The sequence below is a fragment of the Daphnia pulex genome, chromosome 10, assembly GCF_021134715.1.
Source record: "Daphnia pulex isolate KAP4 chromosome 10, ASM2113471v1".
Lineage (NCBI taxonomy): Eukaryota > Metazoa > Arthropoda > Branchiopoda > Diplostraca > Daphniidae > Daphnia > Daphnia pulex.
In genome coordinates this window covers 11427919-11439512 of record NC_060026.1, presented here as the reverse complement: position 1 = coordinate 11439512, position 11594 = coordinate 11427919, and the positions used below count along the sequence as shown (strand labels likewise).

Here is an 11594-nt window from a genome sequence, read left to right as displayed (position 1 = left end):
CGGCATATGTAACTAAATTACTACAGCGAACTTTCTAGTCTATATCGCCCGTCTTGGCGGGGATTGCGCATACTTGTACGTATGCAAAGTACCGTACACGTGTGTTATAACTCCCCAATTAAAGGGTACAGAGTATGGCGAATCACTGTTGAGAACTCCAAGGTCTAGTCGTATAGACGACTAGACTATACTCCAACGACGTTAATATACACTCCAAGTAGTGTTTCAAAGTAACCGATTATATTGTGGATACATTATTCTATAACGATCGGTAGATTGCGTTTATGACATTTCTCAATTGAGAGAAAATAGCAGCATCAGCTATATCATACATAAAATTCTTATGGCTAAAGTAATATTTGCAGTTTAAAACACACTTAAGAGTCGTGAAACAAAAGGTACATTTGATAAGTTGGCAATTAATCCTGTTACGACAAAAGATTTTTTCCTTGAAAACCGTGAGATATGCGGCGTTCGTGGAAACTCCGCTTAATCCGCAAATTTTCGTAATTCGTCCTCGTATAAAACATAAAAAAGGCGAGAAAAAATCATTTTTATTTCTCCCTTGCTTTGATTCGTCCTTGACGATTTTTCGTGATAACCTATTCATTTGATTTGTTGAAATTTTACTTTTTATGAATTCTAACCACGTAGCCTAATTTATAGCCAGTCATTTCGTTCCACTATTAAACATCTGTATAGAAGTCCATCCCCATCCAGACGTCTTTCACATATATAACATTGACGCAACTAGTTCATGGCGTATAGCGCTGGAACGGGCTTTATGGGTTGTTCAAATCCAGGAATGCCGCAAATTTTACAGAGTCAATACCAGAATTGGTTTGAAATTTTGAAAATTTTGAATTCCTAGTAGAACACAGTCCAAGAAGAACGAAAATGCCCATCATGTGAATCATTAAACAGTGAAATCTACAGCCATGTTATTTTCTATCAAACAAAACGTATAAACATTGTTATCGCTTGTTCTAGCGTAAAAATTAGGAAACTATATTTAATTGGTAACGCAATAGAGCAGAAATATTTCCCAAGACAATATCCGCTGACGTTCGGCTGTTATTCTTTAGGTTATTACTGTTGACTTTCCCCTCATGCTGTTCTACTTATTATTTATCCTCTCCTTTTCACCTGCGTAAAATAATCATAATTGTTTCTCTAATCTCCATAAAATTGCGAAACCCATTCTCTATGACATTTCCTAGTTTTCTCAACACTTTTTCTCATCTTCGATTTTTTCCTCATTTTCCTCCGAGACCGCAAGCACAGGAGAGGACGAACGAGAAAATTAACGGTCCATAAAATATGAGCATCAAATTAATTTTCATCACTTGTCCTGAGTGCTCTACTTGAATTTAACAATTTTCTTATGCTATCTCATCCTTTCGTTTACTTTCTAATAACAATGAAGAAGACAAAAGGAAAGTAAATTAGAAACTTATTAAAAAGAAGCCGCGTTGAAAACTAAAATAAATGCAAATAATGGAATGTGAAATCGAAACTGTGCTGGATGAGTGCGGATTGAACTAACGTAACCTTTATCATATAACTGATTAAATACTACAGTCATTGTCTTTCATTGAATATAACGATAATTGTATTCATGAGGCGATTGGCATAATTGCAGAAAAAAACGGAAAACAGGATGGCTTTACATAAATTATGAATGTTCTTGCGAAGAATATTTATAGGGCTAATCGTCTGAGGATTTAAACGGCATCGGTTGAAGTCTCTGGCTCGGCAATGGGTTCCGCAGCAACGGCAATCTCAGCCTCGGCAGCAACGGCTACTTCAGCAACAGGTTCAACAACAACGACTTCCTCAATCTTTTCTGCGACTTTCTCTACAACTGGAGCGGGAGCATCAGTGGCGGCCTCGGTGGTAGTTGGGGCGGGATAATTTGGCTTGGGGTATGCCGGGCGAGGGTAGCTGGGATAAGAAGGCTTGGGGTATGAAGGATAAGCTGGAGTAGAATAAGAAGGATAGGCGGCCTTTGGAGCGTAAGTTGGCTTTGGGTAGGATGGCTCAGGGTAGGAAGCCTTTGGGTAAGCTGGAGCGGGGTATGCGGGTTTGGGGTAGGCTGGGTAGGCGGGCTTGTATTCGTCGTATTTGGCCTCGCCTTCGTATTTGACGTCGGCGACGTAACCGTAGTCGTCCGCTTTGTAGGTGACGATCTGTCGTCGGCCGTCGGGGAGATTGACGTAATAGGTTCCAGTCACGACTTTGCCATCGCTGGTTTCCTTGTGTCCAAAGTCGTTGTAGCTTGGTCCATCCAAAACGGCCCAGTCAAATGAGTATGGCATGGGGGCCTAGAAAAGAGAAATTATTGCAGCATTTCAAAAATATTAATTACAGATCGACTAAAGCTTTTTACATAATCGTAAGATTTTTCATATGATGGATAAGCTGGTGCCGGATAGGCTGGTTTGGGGTAGTACGGCTTTTCAGCGGCAAGTGCAGCAACTGCCAAAGCGACGATAATGACGAACTATAGATTTAAATTAGAAAATTAAACAAAATTTTCGTTAATTTGTTGATCTTCTCTCTATAATTCTTTACGTTGAAAATATGAGATGGCATTAAAATGTATGAACTCACTTTCATGTTGGCTCAAGAATATTACTAGTGTCTGCGATTGTTCAGAGGATTGGATACACTGATGAATCTCAAGCTCGTCACTGCCTTTATTTATACTGGTTCTGTTGTCCATTCACAAAAAAAGGCGTGGTATTAGCAACACCTTACCATTCAAGTCGTCCGAGAAATTCGACTAAAAGGGAGGAACTGGCAACTCATAAAAGAAAACAAAAAAAGGAAACTGCTGTACTATACCAACGCGCTGTATACAGCACGCACCTGATTCAGCTAATGATAACAATTATCTAGTGTTAAAAAGAAAAAAAATCATTAAATTGTTTACTACCATACAGCTTATCCGCGTTTATTTTTACTCTGCTCTTGCCAATTCCGATTCAATTCCGACTTTTATTCTGTACAATTCAAAATTCCCAATAAACAAAATCTTATGTAGCTACAGCTACATAGCTAGTCCTTCATAAGATAGGTGATGTAGAACCGGAGCTCCGAATAATCATAAAGTGAAAGATTGTTATTGTACGAATCCTTTGAGCAACTTTGAAAGTGAAACATCGTCTACAGCACAATGCATTTGATATACCGCTTTGATGAACAATAATGCGAAGGCCGAGATATTTGAAGAGATGCATTTTTTGATGCTGTTGCTGCTTCACAGCGCGCAGCCAAGGATGTAAAAAGCCTAGCTATAGCCTACATATCTTACAATATCGTAACAAATCAAACAACCCCAAAATATGACCAATCGCTATCTTATTTTCTCACTGAATCAGCAAATTCCGACTTTTTAGTTGTTAGGATCGCACAGACATATGTTTTTGATATACTCTGGTACGCTCTGGTATGGAGTGTGAAATGGGCAATTCCTATGCGCCAATGCATTGTACAAGTGAGAGCGGACCAAATCATCGGAGTATATACCTAGACGAGAGTGAAGTCCGTTCGAGTAGACAAGGCCACAGCAATGACGCAAATCTACGTCTTGTCCAACAGAGTTATAGGACTTGATGGGATCTCTAAAGAAATCAACTAGGCCACCCAGCAGTGGAAGTTGTGAGTGCCTTTCATAATGTATCAGCGGTTACCCTACATAATTTTACGGTCTCTTTAACTTGATAAACATTTCTACCGAAGTAACAGCAAGAGTAACAGACGTTGACATCGTCACTCGCATGACCTAAAAGCTCCCGAAAGCACGTTTGGTTTTTCCCCAATGGTGTATAGTGTTTTACGTTGCCATTGATTTCAGCCTCACGACTCGACCTAAAAGCAAACGAACTCGACTGTGCTCCAGCAATAACTATTGACAATCATCACTTCCAGCCTGCTTCCAGCAATAATAAAAAATATTAAAATAATAATTGAAAGTGCGGTATTCGCTAATTGAAAACCTTGAGATTGTCAAAGATACAAATGCCTGCATCTGAACTGATCAGGTGAGCAGCATGGCCGTGAGATTATTTCGCACCAGCTTGAATTTAAAGAGAATCCGAAAATCTCTACCGCTTCCAGCGATAGACGATTTGTGATTATCAATGGACAATAGTCATGTGCTGGACAACCCTGAAACGCCACGCCGGCCAGCAATGTATTGGCTCAAAAATTCGCACGCATCTTGGCACAAATACCGAAGGTGTTCCAAGTACAAACGTTGTTAATGTTGTTGTTACCGGGTCCAATAGAATATATAGCAAGGCTTTCCCAAAAGTGAAAATTCGGCCATCCGATGAATAATAGTCGTCCGCGCTCCTATTCTTTTTTTAAAAGCTTTCGGGTCTGTGGACAAAAGGGAGGATAGATAGGATATAGCCCCTCTTCTCGGCCGTCTAAAATCTGTGCCATCTACCGCTTGTTGCGACCAGCTTCGGGTGCCTTGCGCAGCAGTCCCTTATCAAAGTAATTAAGTCGCAAACGCACAGCGAATACTGCGCTAATGCGCAACAGGTGACGGCCCTACATAACAAAAAGGGCGTTCAGAAAATCAAATTGGTCTTTTTATTTGTTTTTTTTTTACTTTAAAGAGTCTCGGACACAGCCTTGAGACCGCGCGTATTCAAGACCCAGTTTTTCTCCCAAATTTTATTTTAAAGGAATTTTGACGATGCCACAAAAAAAAAACTAGATTAAAAAACAAAACAGAAATGTGATATACGAAATTAGTTGGCTGTCTGTTGCGTCTGGCATATTAAAACACCATAATACATTTGGAAATAAAAAAGAACGGATAACGGATTTAGCTTCCTACCATTCACGGGTATAACGGCGCTGTAAAGAAAGTCGTGACGCAACAACATCCCCGCGCTTCTATATATTCTCTTAGAAATCGAGAGCGGTATACATCTATTCGCTGCTGTATACTTTGTTGTATATAGACGACGTATATACAAGGAACAAAGAGTTCATCAGATACAACCAAATCAGTTGCGCTTGCGGTACAAACGGGTACAAAGCACAGAGGCAGAATATTTGGAGTCTGTGTGGGAAGCGGGGAAAAGGGGATTTACGAATCCCCGATGTGATCCAGCAGCACGTCATCAGTTCAATCTATACAATCAAGAGAGAAAAGAGGGTGGCGATCAAAGGAGACAGGTCGTTTGTTACGATTGCCCCGCAGAGAACTTGTCGGTGCTCTCCGCCCAGGTCTGCCGTAATAATTTCACAGTCGGAGGTCGACTGAAAAATTTCGAAGCCTCAAATAACAACACGCGCAACGCATAAAATTTCAAATATACTGGTCATCACCGGACTTGACTGCTGCGTTTTCCGTCACTGTCACACCCCGTTGCGTGGAATTTCACATTCCAAATATAATTGCCGAAAAGTGTTTTAATATTTCAAATTGAGAACCGCGCGAATTGTAACAGAAATCTAGAACACAAGGTGAAAATAAAGAGTAGGTTACGTACCTCGTTATACGCGCTAAGGTATCTACCCGTTTATGGAACTGGCGCTGTTGATTATCAACTCTTTTGCTCTCCTCCACCTTGCAGAATTACCATTTTGACTTTTTATTTTTTATTTCTTTCTACTTCTTCTCGACTTTATCTTCTCTCAGCAATGAGAAAAAGAGAAAACACTCTTTTGCTTTATTTATTTTGAGTGTGCGTGCTCTCCATTCGAAGGAATCAGCAACGGTCACGGCCAATTCAAGAAGTCAGATGATGAACTACTTTGTAGCGCTTTTCTCGCCAGAGATGGCCAGAACTGATTCGCAAGTTGAGCGTGTCAATAAAATAACGGGGAGATGAAAGGAGAGAGAATGCGGGATTCAATCTATAGAGATTTCGATCTCATTCTCAACAAGACGCGGGACTGACATCGAGGCTTTCACTAGAGCACAGCACGAATGCCGCGCGGCCATCAAGCCAATAAATATAAATCCCAACAGCCTCTCGATCGCGTACATCTGCAGGAATTATAGAGCGGATCATAATCGTTGCCGTCAAGTTTCACTCGTCCGCTTCTATAGTTCAGCATCGCCTATATAAGCTAGAGCAATCAAGGCGAAGGCCATCGTCGTAAACAACCCACAAACCCGTTGGAGAGGGACAGTTAAGAGCGAATCGCCACGGATCACGAACCTCCGGCAGCGATCATTCCAAAGCGCGATCGGATCTATCGGCTGCAAGAAAAAAAGATGGCGTTGAAATGGGACGGCATATATATCTATCTATAATATATGCGATGCGTTCCTTTTGTTTTGATAATAAAAAATAATATTCCGATTGTTTATGTTCTATAGAGGCTTGCAGCTAGAAGCCACTTGGCCAGATTGCTGCTGGCCGCCGGTTCTCTTTTTTTTTTCACGACGTGTGGCCAGACACGCCCTAATGCCTCAGAGGAATTCTATACGGCCTTATGGCTGAGTTTCACGATGTCGTCCTTCTTTTCCCCACTAGCCCATAAACGGACCATTAAACACCGAGGGAACAACAACAAAAGCGCAAAACGACTTTGAAGTCTCTTAGATTATTTTTTCTAGCGCTGAGATTGAGTCCCTTTTTTAAATTACACATAGCGAATATTCATGGGGTACCACATCGTAAAGCCCGGCTTGAATATATAAAGACAATAGATATTGGTCATACCGGGCAATCAAATCATATAAAAAAGCATGATTATACTATACAGTTTCAAATATGGGGAGTCTTTGCAATTGGGGATGTCACGGGGTGTGGTCGCAAGTGAAATTTTTTTCCCCTGAACAGCGCCGTCGCCATAAGCGGCGATGATGACGGCGAAAAGTCGCAATGACCAAACGCGAAACAATACGAAAACGGAAAACGCGCAAAAGAGAGAAAAGCGGAGTTCGTCTTTTTTTATCGAGCGTGTCATATCACGGCGCCGGAAGGCATCCCACCCGCGCACATATCCAGCGCTTTCCATGCGCGGCATTTGCAATAAGCCATGGCGGTTGCGTAATGCAACACAAACATCTTTCGACGGCAATATAATGTGTAGTAATGGGAAATAAAGAGCAGCGGAAATGAACAAGAAACACATTAAAGAAAAAAGGAAGAGCACGGAGAATTTTTTGTTTTTTGTTGTTTTGTTTTCCTCATCGGGGGAAAAGTCCGGGCGTGACGACGACCACAAAAGTGAACGCGTAACAGCACAATTGTTGTTTTGTTTTCCCCCTATGCTTCAATTTTTTCTTTTCAACATTGTTTTCCCACCGGGGTACACAATTAGAACACTAATTCGTTATCATCGACAATATTGTATCACCACACATCATATAGTCCCAGGGTGGAAACAAGTTGTATATAAGAGGGATAAGTCGACACAATCAAAGCACTAGTCTTTCTGATCAGCTCCTCCAACATCATCATCATGCATCAGTCTAAGGTCTTTTATTAAATTTTAACTAACGTAATTCATTTCTATAGCAAATAATTCGTTACCATACAGGCCCAAAGAATTTCGTCCTTCATTTTATTGGTTGCCACTTTGATTGCGGCAGAGGAACAGCCTAACTACGCTCCCGAAGCATCCAAGCCGCCATACGAGGTTCAAATACGAACTTTACCGTTTTTTAATCCGCCAATAAAAAAAAAGCATATAACCCGTGTGAATTTGAATTTTCAGCCAGCAGCTCCAGCGATGCCCCACAGCTTTGCCTGGTCGGTGAAGGACGAAGCGACTAACAACGACTACTCGCATCAGCAAGAAAGCGATGGCAAGGTAACCAGCGGATCCTACCGTGTCGCCATGCCCGACGGCCGCACTCAGATCGTCACGTACCGAGCCGACGACAACGGATACGTTGCCCAAGTCAAGTACGAAGGCGAGGCCATCTCCAAATATCCGGAATACCGAACTTCATCTTCCTCGTACGATAATAACACGCCAAGTTATTCCGCCGTAGAAACAACAACGGCATCAATAATCCCCCCAAAAGATTATTAAAGACCTTGAACAAAATGCCCGTTACGAATGAATGAATAAGCGTCACCTTTTCCTAAACTTGCCCACTCATTGCTTGTAAAACTATTTGGCATATGTATTATAGACAAGGCTGTATTTCGAATAAATGTTTCGATGGCGTGACCGGCGCTTCGACGCTTCGTCTGGCTTATTGAGATGTGTTTGCATATTATATACCGTTGTCCTTCAGACTTCAGCTTGAAGGCGTGCCACCCATCGTCTGTCGCTCCCGGCAGCCGCCAAATAATTCACGGCCAATTGTTGGCGGGGTTTCACTTTCTCTCTCTCTCTCGCCTCCTGCTACGGTTTTCTTTTGCATTAGCCACACACACACACACCTAGAATGCGGCCTATTCATCGCTATCCAACAAGACAATTTTGTTCTGCGACGGATTTTTACATTAGTCAAGTAGTTTGACGAGCCTTGTTAACCATAATTGTCAAACGACGTGTTTTCTCATCCGCGGATACACTGACAAAGAAGAAAGAAAGAAACAAATTATTATTTCAGGAATTTCGAATGATTTTCACTCGTGCGCGTTGTGGTTATTCACCGGAAGAAAGTAAAAGTAAAAAAAAGGACTTTTCCCGAAGAGCGGTATCATGTAGCCCGTGGATATTATTTGCTTTCAGACACCGTCACATCGCTCGTTGTGTGCCTAGTTTTGCGCTACTTCACTTTCTGAGTCATGGTGACTTATAGCTCTCCGCCCAATAGCTATAGTACGTATGTCTATATTATACTAAAGGGAAAGGCTCTGTGTATTCTTTTGTGCGTGTGCATTATTTTCAATACGCGGGCTGACGAGCGCCGACTTGGTATGAATATGTCTCACTTTCAGCCGATCATTGAGTTCAGAAGCCAATACATGTATAAGAAAGCCTCTCGTCACGACTCACGCGCTGATTGAATCTTGAATGCTTTTTAGGGACATCATTTTTTAACGACTGCCAGTCAGCGGCTTGTGGGACCGAATAAGGCGGTCGTCATCAGATAGATCCGAACCGATCGTATAAATAACCCATCATCATGCCTTTATTGGTTGATCTGGATGGTATCTTTTATAGCCAACAATACGAGCTCCTGGATGTATACTATAGGCTATATTTCGTCATCTCCGTTCTTTTCGATTCTTGCTTCATTTTTTGTTTCTGTTATTTTTACGGCGACCGGGGGAGTTGCCGTTTTTGGTCAACTTCTCTATAGCAGCAGTGCAGATGGTACAACAGCAGACAGACAGAGATAAACTCTATGCATAATGCACGAAACCGTTGCTGTGCAGATATATACTAGGCGTGGCCATCAATTTTTCGCCCAGATGGTATTTTCATGTTTTCTTTTCAAAAAAGCAACGGAGAACCCATAATATCAAATCTGGAACTGATTTTGTACATATAGCTAGCTACGCTATTGCAACAAATAAGCTTAGAAAAGCAAGAATACAAACGAGTGGGTTTGTGCGCTGACTAGGAGAAGAATGCGTTCACGTTGTGACGTCATCTTATGTTCTTCTGAATTCTTTTTTTTCTCCCTCTGTTTCTCTATATAGCGACGATCTATAATTCTTCTAGCGTTCGTATATACCATGTATATTAGCCTATATATTTTGGCTGACGGCCGGCCTTGGAAGACGCGCGTCCGTTCTGTTTTGTCCGACGCCCGTTATTAAATTGCTTTGGTTATTTTTTTGTTCTTTTTTGCCCTTGTTTTTTTTTTTTGTCTTCGACTGCCCTCCCCTAGCCTGTGCCTTGGCGTTTTCCCCGGCGAAATTGTTGCCGACTCGCTCGCAAAACGAAAAAGAAATCCCGCGTGCAACAAAATGTTGAAGAACAATATAATCAAAGGTGGAAGGGAAAATGCGCTCTATTATATGTATAACGTATAGGTCGCCGTGCTGTGTGGTATATAGTGGCGCTCGTCAACGTAATGCGAAGAATCCGGCCGGCGGCGCCGATGAAAGTTTCTTTTTTGTCTTCTTGTATTCGCACATCCTTTCGAAACTGTAAAAAAAAAAAAAAAAAAAAACCGTGTGCCATTTTCTTTCTGGGAAATATATATCGTCTGCGGAACAAAAACAAACAGAGCTTTGCGTTTTGCCGGTTTAATACTTTTTCGACAATCTAAACGTCACGATTCTCTTTTGTTTTTTTTTCCTCGTCAGGGAAATTATATTTACCAAAACGTATACAATGTCTCCCGGTAATGCATAAGGAAGCGCAAACGAGACGTGCCATATCCATTGGGACTGATGGATGAAAACGTTTCAACCATCATGTGGCCATTTTTTTCACAAAAGGAAATCACGAAACACCGGTCTGAATTGATCCACAAGAAACCGCAAATAGATTTCATTTTTTGTTTTGACAAGTTGAAATCAACCCGCGTTATTCTCTGTCATATTTTCCAATTAAATTTTGTAAAAAATAAAAAAACGAACAAAAAATGCCCAATTGAAAGAAAGAAAAAAACTTTCCTCTTTTCAATTCCAACGTTCATTCACGACAGTCATTTGCCAAAAATAAAATGCAGCCAAACTATTTAAAAACCGGTAAAACCCCTTACTGTGTGAAAGGGAAAATCGCGCACTAATGTCACTGCCGGCTAGCGTCATCGCGCATCTGCTGGCAGTTTCGTCATGATTTCGTCGAAGAAAAACAAAAATACATTTTTTGTTTTTTACGTCCGTGTTTACGTTCCGTTAACTCTCCTTGGCCATACCACAGCGGGGTTCTGTTTCCAGGTAATATTAGAGACAGCGTGGTATAGTATATAGATAAGCTAAATGTCGATGATGATTGCCAGCGTGCGTTAGAGCGCACGGAATTTCTTTCGCACAAATTTTGACAAAGTCTCCCCTCGGCTAAAATGAGTTCATTTTATTATTTCTTTCGTAATTTTAAACAAATATTTTTGTTGTTGTTGTTTTTTTAACAAGCGGAAAAAATGTATACGTGAACGACGCAGAAGCCCGGAATTCACGTGGTAGTGGGAATCGGGTCAGTTACGTGACCGCCAGATTTACACGCGCGGTTCAAAACGTCGTTGGCGCTCTCCTTGCTGGTGTGAATAACGAAAAAGAGTCGCCTGCCCTTGTGGGGCATCACAAAATCTCGGCAGGTATATATTTACCTGACTCAGTTGAACATGTTTAAAATGTTAACAGCTCGAAGTCACGAAAGCAGCACATCCGGTCGATAATAATCATCCAACTTATTCGTCGTTATCTCGTTTTGTTCGAGTTGGACTTTGTTATGAGGATGAGTGTAATTGCAAACCAAGTATATACAAATGTAGTACTGCGGTTTGTGTGACGCGCCTCCCAATAGCAGCACCAAGTTGGCGTGACCATTGCCGTCGTTGCGGAGAAGTCAGCCAGCCGTAGATTGCGTAACAGCAAGATGAGGGGGGTATTATTGCTCATTTAAATCTTGGGAAGCCAAGGGAAATTCATAATGATGTAAGCAAAACAAACGGGATGGGTAATGCAACAATTTAGTGCGGGTTCGCCCAGCTGCTTTGGGATTCTGCTTAACTAAAAGGTTGAAAATCGGTACCA

The 11594-nt window shown here is 41.5% G+C and overlaps 2 protein-coding genes across 2 annotated transcripts; one reads left to right on the top strand and one right to left on the bottom strand.

The window, feature by feature from the left end:
• Positions 1-1594: 1594 nt before the first annotated feature.
• On the bottom strand, positions 1595-2737 carry LOC124204314 (adhesive plaque matrix protein-like). Its single transcript, XM_046601356.1, has 3 exons — positions 2614-2737; positions 2390-2503; positions 1595-2324 (listed from the first exon to the last, which is right to left on the bottom strand). The coding sequence occupies exons 1-3, from the start codon at positions 2617-2619 to the stop codon at positions 1725-1727; spliced, it is 720 nt and encodes a 239-aa protein (XP_046457312.1). The 5' UTR covers positions 2620-2737; the 3' UTR covers positions 1595-1724.
• Positions 2738-7389: 4652 nt separating this feature from the next.
• Positions 7390-8160, top strand: LOC124204272 (cuticle protein 19-like). Its single transcript, XM_046601316.1, has 3 exons — positions 7390-7458; positions 7522-7620; positions 7699-8160. Exons 1-3 carry the CDS (start codon positions 7444-7446, stop codon positions 8017-8019), a joined length of 435 nt encoding a protein of 144 aa, XP_046457272.1. The 5' UTR covers positions 7390-7443; the 3' UTR covers positions 8020-8160.
• The last annotated feature ends 3434 nt before the right edge of the window (positions 8161-11594 follow it).

Bases quoted from the DNA above. Each gene is read 5' to 3' on its own strand.
- LOC124204314 (XM_046601356.1), bottom strand. The intron at 2,325-2,389 runs GTAAAAAGCTTT...TCTCTTTTCTAG, and splicing joins ATGAAAAATCTTACGATTAT to GCCCCCATGCCATACTCATT.
- LOC124204272 (XM_046601316.1), top strand. The intron at 7,621-7,698 runs GTTCAAATACGA...TTGAATTTTCAG, and splicing joins CATCCAAGCCGCCATACGAG to CCAGCAGCTCCAGCGATGCC.